At 42.3% G+C, this 17,751-nt stretch overlaps 1 protein-coding gene across 4 annotated transcripts; it reads left to right on the top strand.

Annotated features, from left to right (window-relative positions):
• The first annotated feature begins 12,975 nt into the window (after positions 1-12,975).
• On the top strand, positions 12,976-17,658 carry LOC139412220 (RIC3 acetylcholine receptor chaperone a). Of its 4 annotated transcripts, none has more exons than XM_071159045.1 (6): positions 12,976-13,394; positions 13,983-14,218; positions 14,426-14,510; positions 15,325-15,415; positions 16,176-16,336; positions 16,483-17,658. In XM_071159045.1, exons 1-6 carry the CDS (start codon positions 13,277-13,279, stop codon positions 17,145-17,147), a joined length of 1,356 nt encoding a protein of 451 aa, XP_071015146.1. In that variant the 5' UTR covers positions 12,976-13,276; the 3' UTR covers positions 17,148-17,658. The 4 variants fall into 4 exon arrangements, with proteins under 4 accessions (XP_071015146.1, XP_071015148.1, XP_071015145.1 ...); XM_071159047.1 differs by having other exon boundaries at positions 12,982-13,394; positions 16,179-16,336; XM_071159044.1 differs by having other exon boundaries at positions 13,152-13,394; positions 15,322-15,415; positions 16,179-16,336; positions 16,483-17,655.
• The last annotated feature ends 93 nt before the right edge of the window (positions 17,659-17,751 follow it).

The following is a 17,751-nucleotide window of genomic DNA, read 5'->3' as shown; positions in this document are numbered from 1 at the left end:
CCTGCAGTACAGCCGGTGTATATTTCATCAGTGTATCTTATATAACCATTTCTTTTTTGGTACTCCTTGCATATTGAGTAAAAAGAGGAGAGATCCTCCATGCCGGAGCAAGAAAAAGTCATCTTTATGATCCTATCTCCAACTTCAAAAACAGGGGCTCAATCATGGAATCTTCAGTCACGCCACCAAAAACTGGAGGCGGGTAACCAATCTTTGATTAAGCTTCTCTTAGTGTCACAGAGGTTCTGTGAACTTGCCGGGACCCTGGCTTTGCTCTCACTTATTAAGCTCCTCAAAGATTCAGATTACTTCAAGCCATTTTTACTGGCATACGACTTCAGCCAGCGTCTCATCAGAGAGCAGATTGAGACCAAATCACTCATGCATACACACTTGGCTAGGAAATGGTAAGGTCAAAGACTATGGTAAAGCCAAGTATAATTAATGCAGACATATAGATTAAAAGCCAGGTTGTCACTGTGGGGACGTTATTAAAGCCACGATATTATATATACAGTACATAGCTTTTGGTAGGATATCGCTCTCACAGAGAGGAAAACAGGCCACTGAGGATTTTCATGATCTCTAATTTTTAGAGGAATAAAATCAGCTCAAGCAATCTTATTTTACTGACAGTCAAAGGGGAAATAGTGTTTCTTGCTCAGTGTTTCGTTTTTATCAATATTTCCCACAACACTGTGGATTAACATAGCTTGATTCAAAATATGAACCATGACGGTGTCATTTTCCATTAGCTTATTCCATCTCCTGTATTCATCATTACGTCTACAACTGCTAAATGTCAACCTTTGAAAGTCATCCTCTCCAATCCCATGCAGGGTCTTGCCTCACTGAAAAATAAGGCGCAACATAAAAATGAATAGAATGTGTTTCTTTCTCTGGTTGAGGTAAAGACTTTATGGATTTTTGCTGAGATAAAAGCTGCCACTTTTGTTCTAAACATGTTTGTTTACTGACACCATTCTGAGAGCACAGGGAGATTATTTCAAATCACAATATCTTTTAGTCCGTGGTAAAAATGTTGCTTTAGGTTCATCAGCACATGAAAGATGTCTGACTGTTGGGCATGGGGAACTTTCAGGAGATTTCCCTTCACAGTCTTGCCCAGGCAACTTAAAACAGAGTGATATGAAACAGTACGAGGAATCAACATTTGCGTTGGAGACCAATGATAGAGCCTCTCAACAGATATCTAACAGTAGAATACAAAGCAATTGCCTTTGAAGCTGTGGAAGTCAACAGACCACAGTACTGAATGTGCAACAGCAGGCCTATGGATCTCAGCAACCAGAGGTTATCCCAGATCATGTGTTTAAAGGTTGAAAGCTTCAGAGCCTAGGTGTCATGGATAATACCTACTCAGATATCTTTAGGAGCCTCTTCTATCTATCCCCTTCTCTCTGTCCTGGCTTAACTTCACCTCTGTCTGACAGTGGAGCTGCCATGCTATCGATCCTCCCACACCCCCACCTCAGGCCCAGACGGCAGGCACAAGGGCAGCCACTAAACCTGTGGGCAAAGAGAAAGAGGACCCCCCTGCTGAATGCAATTGGGATTTGAGAAAGTAAAACACTTCTCAAGCACAAAATTCCAGCCTGGGCAGCAGAGAGGGGATTCTCTCTCCAGGCCCTGTGGATGCTCCCGATCAGGAGGTCAGTTCTATCATCACAGTCCCTCTCACCAGCCTCCCTTCCCCAGCATCCTCACTGCTGTGGAGGGGCTCAGCTCTCTCATTTACCTCAAATGCTGCTGTCAACACTTTTTCTGCTGCCCTTGACTCGATGCGACTCAGGGTTCGTATCCCGAGAACGCCAGGTTGAGGTGGGGAAGGACGAAAGTGCAAAATGGAAGAAGGGGGATATTGGACAAGGTGTTGCAGAGAACACACTATTGGCTGCACTAGAGGGGGAGGGAGCCTACCTTGAGATCTTGTATTCTACCCTGCCTGCGGTGACCTCAATGAAACTGATAAATACAAAGTAGAAAACATTCCCTTGAGATCAATGACCATGAAACATTACCTTGACAGAACAAAGTTAGTCATGATAGTCATAGCTTCATCTCCTGGTCTTGTCCATCCGTACGTTACAGAATCCATAGAAATGGAGCATACGTAGCTGAAAACATGGCTTTTGAAAGCATAAATGGACCTCTGCTCTGTGAAAACCTATCAATACACATATTGAATATGGAGGTTAAAGGATACTCTGTTGAAGGTCACCTGGAACTGAGCGTGAAAAGATAGGAAAGCCCTTTATTCATACGTTGACATGAATAGCTTAACTGTCCATACTTTCACAGTCTGTCCCAGCCAAGGTTCTAAGGAGGAGTGGGATGGAGAAGGGTGAAAAGACTTGCATGTAATGACCGTCAAATGATAGTGGTTTCATGGATCATCTACTGCTAGCTGTTACGGTTGTCACTCTTGTACATCCTCCCCAGTGGACAGCGTATTGCCACCCTCACTAGTAAACCTACAAAACATGATTATAAACTAAATACAAACAGTTAGGACAGCCTGTCAAACCCCTTTCACTCCCCATCAAATAGCACACTCAACATACCATAGATGTCCTATTCACTCTCCAGAAGCATGTATTACAGGTCTCAGGGCTTAAAGGGGGACAACACAAGCTAAATGCAACCATTATGTGGCTTGTCAGAAACATTACTTTACCTTCAGCTTAGCTTTTGCTCACATCATATTCAATGCTGAACTTACTCTGCACAGCCTAATATAAAGCTACACTACTGCGCCATCGACCTAGCTACAACCCAGCACCTCCTCTGTTGTTCATGAGAGGTTAAGTGCTTTCCTTTCACATCATAGGTTCAATATATTTCCCAGTTTTAATCACAGATATGAATCAAATGCTGCCTGCTCATCTAAATACCTGACATTAGACTGGTCAAAGCCCTGCTTGGTGGATATATAACCTCTAAACGTCAGAACCATGTTTGTACAGAGAGAGGGCTGAACAACAGAGCAGAACAGAGGAGAGGCTTTGGACTGGGGGAGTGCATCAGACACAGTCCAAGCCCAGAGATAAAAGCCTGGTACATCCATTCAAATGTACTCTCACACAGAGTTCAGGTTGTTCAAGAGACAGGTCTTAGTGGTCATTTAGAAAAGCCTCCGTTCATGACGCAACAGGCATAGTGATGGGGCCAGGCAGTTCAACAGCGAGCCCCACAGATATTTACTAATGGAAGACAAGTGGTGTGTTGGGTACTACTACACAGCCATCAACCAGCTGCTAAATGGCTTCCATTGGACTGCTTTATTGAGTCATCTTGACAAGTATTACCGTTCCTTTGACTGCCCTGTGAGAACTCCTGCATAGCCTTTATCTGTACAGACCTGTGAGTCTCATTAAACAAAAACCTGAAGCAGGGAAGGTGGATGTAGGCTGTATCACCACAACAAAAGAACCGTGTTTACAAGTCCAAGACAAGCATATTACATAGACACAATGCAGCGCTAGGCTCCAGTCCTGCAGCGCTCTCCCCCTCAACACCCCCCCCCCCCCCCCTGGGGGTGAGAAGACCTTCCTTCATGTTCAAAGATTATCAGTTAATCCAAAATGTGCAGGAGCATGACACGACAGGAAAGGGACCAATATACGAGGGGGGATGGAGGGAGCTTCGGCTTTTTATTTGTTTGTTGGCTTTCATATTAATCCATTGGAACACCACACATTTTTTCCTCTTTTTTGGGCACGTGTAAATGATGTTTTAGAGCCATTAAATAGAAGATGAAATTTTCAATGGATAGCATGCGAAAGTATTAATTGTAAAGGCCATTATTTGGTGTCCATGAGGCTGAATCAGCTTAGCCACTCCATTCCCCATTTGCATACAAAATGCTTTATTTTGGCAATCAATGAAAGTGTTCCACTGTATGTGTAGCTTATCACATGCTTGCAGGAAATGGATTCCTTAGCCATCTCGTTAAATTCTGTTGATGCAGAACAATTTGAAACATGGCACAGGCTGCAATGACATTTAAAGATGCCTCGGCTTAATTATATTTTGCAAACATTTGGGGTGTTTGTCCTCAGGGATAAAGTGCCTCCACTACAAAGTTAACTTGTTAAGAATTCAAAAATAATCTCTCTTTTTCGCAGAGCACTAATCATTATCTCCTATTAGTAGTGGTTAAGGGCATTCAAGGTGCCATGCACACACAGGGGAGACATTCTGCTGTTTATCCGCCTAGCGACTACTTTAAATGGAGTGCTCAGATGGAGCAGAAGTGCGACGAACTGTTTCCTAATTTTCTGTGGTAAAATGCTTACCACGCAGACACTACATACCTTGTAAACTTTTGAACCCCACGGTCAGGGAGAGAGAGAGTTGTTAAAAAATAGGAGGAACCGGAACACTCCCCAAAATGACAGCTTCCATTCTGAAGGTTCTTGTAGTGCATGGTGTAAATGCTCTCTATTATCTGATATAAAGAGATAAAAACATCTATTAGGAAAGGACAAAACATGCTCTGTAATGTTTGGACCTGTTTGTCATATTTCAACAGTGGTATCTTATCTGAGACTAACACAAACACTCAGAGTGTTTGATTACACATACAATACAGTATATCAATGTACCCGACATACTATTCAGCCGATTTGCCCTATTTCAATACTGATAAGACAACACTAGCATATTGTTGACTGGAAATGAAACATTATGAGTTCTTTAAGCTCCAACAGAAAGATGCTTTAGTAATCCCAATCATAAACATAGCTGAATATACAGTGAATCAGAATACATACAGTATGTGAGAGAATGTATGTTGTCTCTTATGCTTTGTTTTAGTTTCTATGTTGATGCCAGACATTTTAATGTAAATGGCATCAACATCGTCTTCTTCATGAATGCGACAGCAAAGAATGCATATCATTTACCAAGTGGCATCACAACAGAAAATGACCAGCAGAGCTACAGTATATTACATGAGCCTACTGTATAACAGAAAGTCTAAGCTTTGAGACACTGCATTCCTTTGTCGCCCTATTTCAGCTGGTTGAGATGCTTTCAGGGCCACATATAGTATAACAGTATATAGGTGATAAATGAGAACAGTCTGTGGTCATCCATAACAAAGACTCTCCTCTCCTCACTATGTCCAGTAGGCTCTTAGCACAGCAGCTACACAGCTTCAGCACTCTGTGATTCCCCATTTCACCAACATGGCAGAGGGAGTCCTGGAATCAGACAGACAGAGAGGATGAGTGAACATATAGACAAAGACTGTATATTACCTGTGCTGCACTAGCCCTGAGGCCCTCCAGTACTGATAGAGGTACCTGCAGGCATGTTTCTCCAGCCAAAGGGTGGGCACACTGAGCTGTGGGCAAAACCCTGATGGAGCAGAACCAAGGTGGGTTCAATGATCTGTGTGTTTGTGTTTAGTGTGTTTAGTGTGTGTGTGTGTGTGTGTGTGTGTGTGTGTGTGTGTGTGTGTGTGTGTGTGTGTGCACTTGCGAGAAAGGGCACACATCCAGCATAGCGCAAATAAACCTGCAATTTCACTGTGTACCTCACACAGTGCAATGCCACGGAGATGCTGAGACACCTTAAATAATATCATCTCCACCCCCGCTGGTGAAGATCAAAGTTGTATCAGGTGAACTTCAGCAGCGGCTCCACCCCGGTGGCGCGCCCCTCTGGAGCCCAGCACAGGGCTAACACAATCAAAGGGGAAGACACAGATACAGTTCACAGCTGAGTAACTCTATATGTCAAACAAAGCTAATCAATTGTTCATTCCCTCTGTGAAAAGACAATCAGCCATGGCTTACCTTTAAAATGATAGGCCAAGCGGTTGTAATTATCCTCTCTCTCTCTCCCTCTCTGTGAAACAAACAGAACAGAATAAAACACAGCTTGTTTTAGTTCCCCAGGATTTCATTCAAAGAAATGCAGAAAGCATAAATTACTATTTTTGTCACAGCAGATGTTACAATTGCAGCATCCAGATGTAGCCTAACAAAAATGTTTTTTGTTGTTGTTTCTGACCTGGTTTCTTTCCCAATAATGAACATTTATCTGAATGTGTTGATGAATAAGAAGCTAGCCTTCCCTTTGTCTTTGTTGTTAAAGTCTGGGTGGAGATGCTGTATAGTAGACTCTCATCCAGTGAGTTGGGTCACACCACTTGTACAACTCTGCTGCAGGTCTGATTACGGTGTAAACAACTCTTGAAAGCTAACCAGCAGACACATATGCAAGCTCTGAAACAGCACAAAAGGCCTACTTCATCATCATCACCACACTTACTGTCATAGCTGGCAATGGCCACTTATGCCCATCCATAGATAACAGTTGTTCTATCTCTATGTGTCCACCAATATTTGATGTGTATTGATCTGTGTACAGGGCTCATCTGTGAAAGAGAACTTCCTGTTAAAATTAAGGTTAAATAAAATAAATGACTTCTGTATATGTTTTTGGGTGAGGATAATAATAAAGGTAGCATACATTTAAATTTGATCCCATGGTAATTCGTTACCAGTGGATTATTCAAAGCATTGTGGCAACTGTCCTTCTTGTGATGCTAATAAATAAAGTCTGACAACAGCAGCACTAGAGCCACTCAAGGACTGTCCTAGCTGTACGGCACAGCATCCTCCTTCGACTCCATTAATCCACCTCATTCACTTTTCACAACTGTCTTTGTTCTATGAATATAAAGGCCTGATATTTGTAACCGTGTGTCCTTCATGACACTCAAAGCCAGGTTCATCCCCATCAATATCAAATAAAAAATTAAACCTTCTCCTTATATAGGAGTGCATTGATTTAATATTTCGTCACCACTGAAAAACCCTTGCTCCTACACTCAACTTGCAATTTGGAAATAAATTGACTGATTTAGACAGAGGCAGAGAGAGGGGGAGGGGAAACAACTTGATGTAAACCTGGGCCCGCTACGCGCTACCACTGAGTAAGGTGACATTGCACAGCAAATCACTTGCATGAATATAGAGAAAGAAAACAATTTCCATTTCTGAAAGCAATTTTGTTTGGCGAAGGTGTGTTGATTGCAATGTGAATCTGTTGCTCACAAGACATAGAGGAGCATGAACATTCCATAAGAGTCAGTGTTACATTTTGCTGTTAATATAACAATAAGAGAGCCCAGGACTTTCATCTAAGGAATATGAAAAACTTGTTTTTCCAAGTACATATAGAAGGGCAAGCACGGCAGCCTCCCTCTGTTGTGCTTTGTACACTGCTGAGAGGGAGCAGAAATTGCCTGACTTTTGCTGCAGCGAGTCTATTGTATTTTAATTGAGCCTAATGAAGAATAATTAAGTAATTAAAGACTGGATAAGAGAGAGGTGCAGTAAACAGATAAAGGCAGAGTGCCTAGTATTACCAATGTGCCGCACTGCAGTGTGAATTGGCCATACTCTCACACATACCTCCTGCATGGCATCGTCCAAACTAGAGGCAAATTACCAAAAGCACTGTCCAAAATGTACCCACAGACCTTAGTATTTCATTCCTCATAACGGCTTTTCCATGTGTCTGTGAGCATGCATGTGGTCAAATTCAAAATGTAATATTTCCCAGTTGGATTTTGGAAATGGGAGTACACTGATATTTTCACCACTCTGACATTAGCAGGTTTTATGTTTTGAGTAATTGCACAGCGTGATGTGTACTTATGGGTTTGAGAACCATCAAACTTTTATTTTAACAACACTGCAATTATGGGAAATATGGAAATACATTTTGAGCCAATTCACAGATGAGTTGACTCGAATAATAGGAAAATAAAAGTGAAATGGGGGAGGGTGACAGTGGTCAAATTAAACTCTCTTTCCTTTAAAATACCCAAAATTTAAGGCCAAGAATCACAATGAACAAAATCCCTAATACCCAGATATTGTTAAATGCTATGGCACATCCACAGTACTTTCACGTAAGTGTGTGTGTGGTGCCAAAAACTCTCAGCATATCGTTCGCTATCTGCTGTATTAACCATCTGTAATCTCTGTTCAAATCATATGCTGGTTGGCACTGATCATCTACACATAATCCATTCCTTCAGGAGAGGGTACACAAACGCATATTCGTTTCCCAGGATTAAAAGATTATGGTGGGTGCATGGCAAATAATGTACACTGGTGGCAGTTTTCACTTCTATTTTTCCAACTTTATTGAGGAAAATAAGAACAATCCGAAATGTCTTTATTGATACTGTCGCAAAGCTAACTAAAAAGCAGCATTCCACAAGTGAGGATGGCTTTCACTTCAGCAGTAATAAATTCATGAACTTCTTCGAGGAAAAGATGATGATCATTAGAAAGCAAATTACAGACTCCTCTTTAAATCTGCGTATTCCTCCAAAACTTAGTTGTCCTGAATCTGCACAACTCTGCCAGGACCTAGGATCAAGAGAGACACTCAAATGTTTTAGTACTATATCTCTTGACACAATGATGAAAATAATCATGGCCTCTAAACCTTCAAGCTGCATACTGGACCCGATTCCAACTAAACTACTGAAAGAGCTGCTTCCTGTGCTTGGCCCTCCTATGTCGAAAATAATAAACAGCTCTCTCTCCACTGGATGTGTACCAAACTCACTAAAAGTGGCAGTAATAAAGCCTCTCTTGAAAAAGCCAAACCTTGACCCAGAAAATATAAAAAACTATCGGCCTATATCGAATCTCCCATTCCTCTCAAAAAAAATTGAAAAAGCTGTTGCGCAGCAACTCACTGCCTTCCTGAAGACAATGTTTACGAAATGCTTTAGTCTAGTTTTAGACCCCATCATAGCACTAAGACTGCACTTGTGAAGGTGGTAAATTACCTTTTAATGGCGTCAGACCGAGGCTCTGCATCTGTCCTCGTGCTCCTAGACCTTAGTGCTGCTTTTGATACCATCGATCACCACATTCTTTTGGAGAGATTGGAAACCCAAATTGTTCTACACGGACAAGTTCTGGCCTGGTTTAGATCTTATCTGTCGGAAAGATATCAGTTTGTCTCTGTGAATGGTTTGTCCTCATACAAATCAACTGTAAATTTCAGTGTGCCTCAAGGTTCCGTTTTAGGACCACTATTGTTTTCACTATATATTTTACCTCTTGGGGATGTCATTCGAAAACATAATGTTAACTTTCACTGCTACGCGGATGACACACAGCTGTACATTTCAATGAAACATGGTGAAGCCCCAAAATTGCCCTCGTTCGAAGCCTGTGTTTCAGACATAAGGAAGTGGATGGGTGCAAACTTTCTACTTTTAAACTCGGACAAAACAGAGATGCTTGTTTTAGGTCCCAAGAAACAAAGAGATCTTCTGTTGAATCTGACAATTCATCTTGATGGTTGTACAGTCGTCTCAAATAAAACTGTGAAGGACCTTGGTGTTACTCTGGACCCTAATCTCTCTTTTGACAAACATATCAAGACTGTTTCAAGGACAGCTTTTTTCCCATCTACGTAACATTGCAAAAATCAGAAACGTTCTGTCCAAAAATGATGCAGAAAAATGAATCCATGCTTTTGTTACTTATAGGTTAGACTACTGCAATGCGTTACTTTCCGGCTACCTGGATAAAGCACTAAATAAACTTCAGTTAGTGCTAAATACGGCTGCTAGAATCCTGACTAGAACCAAAAAAAAATATCATATTACTCCAGTGCTACACTGGCTTCCTGTTAAGGCAAGGGCTAGTTTCAAGGTTTCACTGCTAATCTACAAAGCATTACATGGGCTTGCTCCTACTTATCTCTCTGATTTGGTCCTGCCGTACATACCTACACGTACACTACGGTCACAAGACGCAGGCCTCCTAATTGTCCCTGGAATTTCCAAGCAAACAGCTGGAGGCAGGGCTTTCTCCTATAGAGCTCCATTTTTATGGAATGGTCTGCCTACCCATGTGAGAGACGTAAACTCGGTCTCAACCTTTAAGTCTTTACTGAAGACTCATCTCTTCAGTGGGTCATATGATTGAGTGTTGTCTGGCCTAGGGGTGTGAAGGTGAACGGAAAGGCTCTGGAGCAACGAACCGCCCTTGCTGTCTCTGCCTGGCCGGTTCCCCTCTCTCCACTGGGATTCTCTGCCTCTAACCCTATTACAAGGGCTGAGTCACTTACTGGCTTACTGGTGCTCTTTCATGCAGTCCCTTGAGTGGGTTGAGTCACTGATGTGATCTTCCTGTCTGACCCCTCCTGTCTCAGCCTCCAGTATTTATGCTGCAGTAGTTCATGTGTCGGGGGGCTAGGGTCAGTTTGTTATTTCTGGAGTAATTCTCCTGTCTTATCAGGTGTCCTGTGTGAATTTAAGTATGCTCTCTCGAATTCTCTCTTTCTGTCTCTCTCTCGGAGGACCTGAGCCCTAGGACCATGCCTCAGGACTACCTGGCATGATGACTCCTTGCTGTCCCCAGTCCACCTGGCCGTGCTGCTGCTCCAGTTTCAACTGTTCTGCCTGCAGCTATGGAACACTGACCTGTTCACCAGACGTGCTACCTGTCCCAGACCTGCTGTTTTCAACTCTCTAGAGACAGCAGGAGCGGTAGAGATACTATTAATGATTGGCTATGAAAAGCCAACTGACATTTACTCCTGAGGTGCTGACTTGCTGCACCCTCGACAACTACTGTGATTATTATTATTTGACCATGCTGGTCATTTATGAACATTAGAACATCTTGGCCATGTTCTGTTATAATCTCTACCCGGTACAGCCAGAAGAGGACTGGCCACCCCTCATAGCCTGGTTCCTCTCTAGGTTTCTTCCTAGGTTTTGGCCTTTCTAGGGAGTTATTCCTAGCCACCGTGCTTCTACACCTGCATTGCTTGCTGTTTGGGGTTTTAGGCTGGGTTTCTGTACAGCACTTTGAGATATCAGCTGATGTAGGAAGGGCTTTATAAATACATTTGATTTGATTTGATTCACTTCATTTAATTTCAACACGAATATTGGTAAGACCTATAAGCTCTATAAAGGTTTGACTTTAACGGCACATTGGAAAATTATAATATCTTGAATAAAGCTAAGCAGAAGATGTCTGTGAGAGCTCATGTACATTGATTCCATGCTGGCCATGTAGTTCACACTAACGGGGACATGATCTGAGTGTTTTATGTTTATAATCTAAGCGTGAAGTTCAAGGATTACTTTGTGTTCCCAAACCACATTGCAGGAGGTATTTTGATGCGGCCTGACAGATCAATGACAGACTGCTGTGAGAGACAGGGTGGCAACCTTCCGAATGATATTGCTGCAATTGTTTTCTTTCTTTGCATGCCTTCTCAAAATGTAACCTTTCAGGGAAAATGTAATTGCTTTAATAAATCTATGTACAGATCTCATGTGGCTAAACTATACATTCACACTCATAAAACAAAGTGAGTGGGCCCTAACCAAGGTCTATTGGACACTAGCTTTAGTGGACTAAACTCTGCTAGCTTCGCCTACGCAGGCTACAAAACTATCACATAAAATAAATCATTCTGGGCAATTATAATTGCACAATGAACACAATTAATGTAGGCCAACTTTGGTAATGAGATTAGACTAACATTGTCTCAGGGAGACCTTTGTCAATATTCCTGAAGAACTGATACTGTAGGCCTATGTGAAATATCAACTACTGTATATGGAACTATATCTGTAAAGTTTAGAGTAGGGTAAGTATTTTGTTGGGTGACTTGTCATAAATATTTACAATCTGGCCTACTGCTCTTATTTCGGAATATAATAGGCTGCTCGACCGTCCTCCCTGTACCGCCTAGCCTATGCCATGGTAAATGGAATTTACAGACCTAACAGAAACCGCCATCTTTATACTCAGGGTTACTGACCCCGCTCTTGATTACAAATGCCAATAGCTGAGGCGGTCAGTGCTATCTGGGATCCGTGTGACGTTCCTACCCTAAACCATAACCCAGCTCGACTGGATATTTCCAGTCCTCGGGGGCCTGATTGGTGTTACACTTTTCCCCATCTCTAGCAAACACACCTGATTTAAACTAATTGCATTTTTAACTGAAGATTATGATTAATTGATTATGGAATCTAGTGTTAGCTGGGGTTGGGGCAAAAGTGTGACACCAATCAGGCCCCCGAGGACTGGAGTTGCCCAGGCCTGCCTGGCTGGCCCAACCATTTCAAATGTAAACTTCAATGGGGTAGGGACGTCCCAAGGATTCCGGATAGCATGCACCCACCTGAGACAGGCAAGGGCTGTGGTCAAAACTGCAAAAGTTTCGACATACAGGTTGTTTTATCATACTGAAGTGATTCAAAAAGTATTACACTAAAGGGCAAGGGGAAAAAATTGCATTGCCAGATAGAGTCTAAAAACAGACATTATAATGAGCCTGTCTTCCTATTGCTCAACCCACATTGATCAGCCTGCATTATGTTCAGATTACAGATCAAGAAAATGAAGGATGCTTTTATAAATTTAAAATGGCCTCCTGTGGGTTCATGGACCAATCACGTTTCGAATACAAATCAAAACATCATGTGATTGGTAAATTAGTTGCATAAATCTGACCAATTGTATTTGCTCCTCAATTCGTGGCTCACCTTGGTTGGAGAGCGAGGTAGCGGCAGCGTTCCTTTCCAATAGCTAAACCTGCACTGCCACCTGATGGATATCTTGAGAATTACACGGTAGGGCCTACTTTGTTAGACCGCGGATAAATGACTCTCGTGGATGAGAATGCAAGCAGAAATTGCTAGATAGAATAAAGTATTTGTCAAATGAACGACCAAAGTATATATTATTAGCATTTTAGCTAACCCTTTTCCTAATCTTAATCTGCTGCGTAAATTCTCCTAACCTGCTACAAAATGTAAAATCTGACGTTAATTTGACACAAGCTGGATGCCTTCTAGCCATGACTACTGTAAACTGCATCAAAATACACCAATCACAAAGCCAAAACAAAAATAGGTCACTTCCGTCGAGCTGTAAAATCAGGAAGGATGCAGGAGGTTTGGCGTTTCCACTAGTTACCACAGCTACAGAGTCGAAAATGGACGATATCGTAAAAAATCGCTTTTTGGGCTAAATTTACGGCTAGGCGTAAGGTTAGCAGTGTGGTTACGGTTAGGTTTAAAATCAGATTTTAAGAAGAAAAATGTTAGGAATGGGCGGGGTGTAGCCATAATTATGACTTTGTGGTTGTGGTAACTAGTGACGACCAGAGGCTTAATGTACAGCCAGAGATACTCCTTTCTCTAATATCTCTGTGACAGTTTATCTATGACAAAATGTCGATGACTACTCTGCAGAAGGTTACTCTGATTTCCTGCTCTGTCCTCTGTGTTTCGTTATTCCTTCCCAAAATGCTTTTACCGAGAGGGAAGAAGGATGTAGGGCAGCCCGAGGGTAAGGCAGCAGCTTATCACTGATCCGTTCTCTTGTTGATGTGCAGCTCGGCTTTGATGCTTGGAAGATAATTCCATATTTTGCATATCGTTCTAGCCATCTGCAAACCTGCCAGCAAAGCTAGATAATGTATAATACGTAACTGCATGGAACTATCGAATACAGCATTTCATATGTCTATGCTTTTTACCAATACCCTACAACTGCAAGTTATTATAGCCTACAATTTTGTTATCATCAGGGTGTATGCATATATTTAGTCTAGAAGGTTATCCTCTGTGTTCTACTCCTCATTGCCCTTGTCAGTTTTATGAACTCCTACACCACTCAAATAAAGTCATTGTAATTTGTCATGTCTTGTTTTTCCTGTTCTTCATTGTGACCATCTCTCCATAATATATTATACTGTATCTTTCACCCCTATTATATCTGTCAGAGGTGTGCTGGGTTCAGTGTTGTGTTCAGTAAATTGATTAATCCATCATTTATATCAAACATCTATACTGAGCAATGTTCCACTTGCATACCATTGAACGCTGCAGGCTTCTTCCTAGTGTGTTGATCAGTGCTCTCTGCCCTCATTCCTAGTTGGTCCTGGGTATTATCCTCCCATGATGCATCGCCTACAGATGCCAGAGGAGGGCCTCGGACAGTGGATGGAGGGGACTCATGACTCTGGGCCCCACAGCCCTGAGGTCCTGGCTAAAGCCAAAGGCATGGGCACACTTCAGCTCCGAGGAGCCACTAAATCCAATCTGATCAGCCAGGCCATTCCCATCTACGGATTTGGAATCCTACTCTACATCCTCTTCATCATATTTAAGGTAAGCTGCACAATGTCCACCCTAGACTGGCTCAGTCAAATGAATAGACAAACTATTTAGAAGGGGTGTTATCATACATGCAGGCAGGGATGTAGACTTTATTACAGTTTTTGACAGCATCCATGCAATACCTATACTAGCGAGGAGTCCAGTGCATCCAGTACATTACAAGGTGTGCATACCATAAATGCATTGTTGTATTCACAGATGACAACTAGGCCTAAAGGAAAAAGTACTAAACTGGTATGCCGATTTCCTACAATGTCATCTGAAGCTTGGCAGAAGAAGAGGAGTAAGTAGACCGCATCACATCATTAATAGCTAGGCCATTGTGAATGACACGATGATGTATATGATGTGCCTTTTATCTCATAGTGCAGTTGATAAGAGTCCTGACCTCCCTAACACACACACCATTTAGGTTCTACAGTCCATTATGATTCACCCTGATGAAAGACTAATGCAGGATATAGCACACCCTGCGAGGAGAAATGTCATCTGACAAATGAGCTCCTCTCTAACAGTCACCTCTTTCATGACTTTGAGGGCTTATTTTCAATCAACTTCCTCATTGTTTCATTGTTTTGATCGTTCCATTTGTCAGGGCCCCTGCAGAATGTATCAGTAGCTCCAATTTAAGCAACTCCGTGATAAGGTAGATTAGGATCCTGTCCAATTTACAGGGAGCTTTGTTCCCTGCCTTTGTTAGACCTGGATTAGCAATGAGAAGTAATGTTGTTTCAGCCCAACAGTGTCTAATACCAATTAACTGCATGTATTTTGGATCAGCACTAAGAGGTTTAGCTCCATTCATCAAATGAATGCCAAGGGGGTGGGGGACAATGTGACAGGGACAGCATAGAAATCTATTCATGTCCTTCTATGTGTCAATGCCACTCTCACCTTCCATAATTAAGAAACATTGAGTCACCATGGTTGATTCAAATGAATACTGAGTATTGAATGTGTAGTACTGAACGTACAGAGTGAATGTTGAATTTCAAGGCTTTCTGCAACATTGGAAAGCAACTCTAGATATGGTGTGTGCGCGTGCATGCATGAGTTTTCTCTTTACATCCCTGACTGCTATGTTTCCCTCCCAGCAGATGATGAGCTGGCCCAGCTTCAGGAGAAGCTGCTGGAGACAGAGAGAGTGATGGAGAGAATCGTCTCCAGAAGGAGCAGCACTCCTGACAGGTAAACATCCCATATTTCCATTTACACACCACTTATCACAGCCCAGATCTAAGATGAGCCAAAGAAATTACTCAATTTCAGGGATAAATCAGGGTGGACGCCACAAAAATGAAAGGGCAAATTCTTTGATTAACTCTCCCATATTCAGGTATTCCTTTGCTCATGTGCCTTTTCATGCAAGTGTATATTTTGTACTTCATGAAGATTGTATTTGATGCAACTTGAAGGAAAGCATGTACATTTAAAAGCCTCCTGATTTACACAGAGATTGGGGCCACCATCCATGGATCTCCAATAACATAACAATATTCACTCCGATCTTTCTTAATAAAGGGGTATATTAGATCAATAACGTGCAATTAGTGTCTCTTCCTTTTCACCCAATACTGGAGTAGATTTCCAATACTTTGAGACATATCTCCTTTCAGGACAAATCTCAGCTATTAACTTCTCTCTATTACTCATTTCTGCATGCCATTTTTCACCTCTTCACAATAACTTCTTAATATTGCTCATCCTAGAGGCAGTGTTTAGCTACTCCATTAAAATGTGTTTGACATACCATTTGTAATCTGTGAAAGTGTTGCAGGAAGGCAAAAAATGTTATCATGAGCAAAGCAGAAATGAATAATCTCCAGGCTATAGATAACGATTGATCAGAATGAAAGCACTGTGGTATGAATGGGAGAAGGACTGCATTGGTATTAATTGAGGCCCCTTTTCTTTCCCCTCCTCTCTGCTGCTCTCTGGTGGCATGCAGCAGGACTAGCAGCAAGGTTAGAAGAGCATCAAAGCAGCAGGAGGAGAAGTTACTGCGGAAGCTGAGCAAGATCAGCCGGGTGATGCAGGAGGTACGACTGATGGAGGGGGCCACACCTGAGATGGAGGCTGAGATGGTGCCCTACACAGCTGACTGGGAGGGTAGGTTAACACAACACAGCAGGCAGGCTCCTCGGTCACTCACCACACAGAAAATAATATTCACGAGGCTTTGAGTATTATTTACTGTACTTCTGTAGAACTATGACATAGGTTCATTACATGTCTGTCTGTCTTTCTCTCTCCAGGCTACCCTGAGGAGACCTACCCCCAGTATGAGGAGCCCAGTGGCAGACGCAGCGGCAGTTATGACCCCATCACCATCCAGGAGGAGCCTGCTGCTGACTCAGAGATACCCACTGCTGAGGCCCTGGCTGAGGAGGTGGTAGATGAGGAGGATGACGTAGAAGATGACACGGAGGAGGAGGAGCTGCAGGTCTGCCTGTCCCCACCACCTGAAGGAGGATTGGAAGAAAAGGGTAGTAGTCCCAGCAGAGTAAAAAAGCAAATCAGATTCAGCGATCACAAAGATGTGTTCCACTACCCTAAGCAGGATACGGTCTATGAATATAGGTATGAAGAGGTGAAAGAGGAGGAGAAGGAAGAAGAGGATGAGGATGAGAAGGAAGAGGAGGAGGAAGTTGAAGAAGAGAAGGAGGAGGAAGAGGAGCAAGTGGATAATACAGAGGAAGAAGTAGGTGATGAAGAAGACCCACTGATGGAGGCCGAGGCTCTCCGGTTTAGTTGTGATGTCTGTAGTAATCCAGAGGCAGAAGCAGAAGAAGTGATGGAAGAAGAAGAGTACATTCTACTGTCTCAGTCTGAAGAGACAGACAGCTTCACCCCACCAGATATGGCTGGGGAGTTGGGGATTGGGAGTTTTCTCAGGATAAGGAACAGGAGAGAGACATAGTGGGCAGAGTCAATAAGGAAACTAGCTCATCCTAAACTCCCTAGCCCTTTGACCTTACTGAGTGTTTTGAATATTCCCAAGAATGTACCTCTCCTAATGCAAATCCCCGTTTTCTATCCTGTCTCCTTGCGTCCCAAGACAAGATGAATGGGTGAATTTTGTGATCTTAACTAGACTACCTAATACCCTAATATTCATGCTGCTTTAAAGAAAACCATTTACCTACAATTCACCATGTCCTTTGATGACAGACATCAAACTATCTGACTCTAACCTTATTCCAATATGGCAGTCAAGCATTGTAGACCCTGGTATCCTCTGGGATAGATTGTAAACAGAGAGAGCAGGGACCCACATGAATAATCTACCTCTGTTTACTCATTTAAATCCAGCTTTTGTATCTCAAATCTATTAAAAGTGGACATTCTATTAAAAGGTAATATAAAAATTCAAACCAGCAACTATTAAGCCCAGAATGTATCCGTAATAAAAAATGAATTGTACATGAGTTGGATCTGAATCTCCTGTTTTCCTGTTGAATACACTGTACTACCACTGTCCTCGGACACTGTCCACTGTCCTAGCAGTCTATTGTCCTTCTATG

This window comes from Oncorhynchus clarkii, chromosome 6 (assembly GCF_045791955.1).
Source record: "Oncorhynchus clarkii lewisi isolate Uvic-CL-2024 chromosome 6, UVic_Ocla_1.0, whole genome shotgun sequence".
Taxonomy (NCBI): domain Eukaryota; kingdom Metazoa; phylum Chordata; class Actinopteri; order Salmoniformes; family Salmonidae; genus Oncorhynchus; species Oncorhynchus clarkii.
Note: the sequence above shows the minus strand (reverse complement) of the source record. Positions and strands in the feature narration are given on the sequence as shown.

What these genes read in the sequence shown, in the direction of transcription:
- LOC139412220 (XM_071159043.1), top strand. Translation starts at nt 13,277, where the DNA reads ATGTCGATGACTACTCTGCAGAAGGTTACTCTGATTTCCTGCTCTGTC. An exon ending in AGCTTGGCAGAAGAAGAGGA is followed by an intron (nt 14,511 to 15,321) that starts GTAAGTAGACCG and finishes TTTCCCTCCCAG; the next exon opens with CAGATGATGAGCTGGCCCAG. An exon ending in AGGAGCAGCACTCCTGACAG is followed by an intron (nt 15,416 to 16,175) that starts GTAAACATCCCA and finishes GGTGGCATGCAG; the next exon opens with CAGGACTAGCAGCAAGGTTA.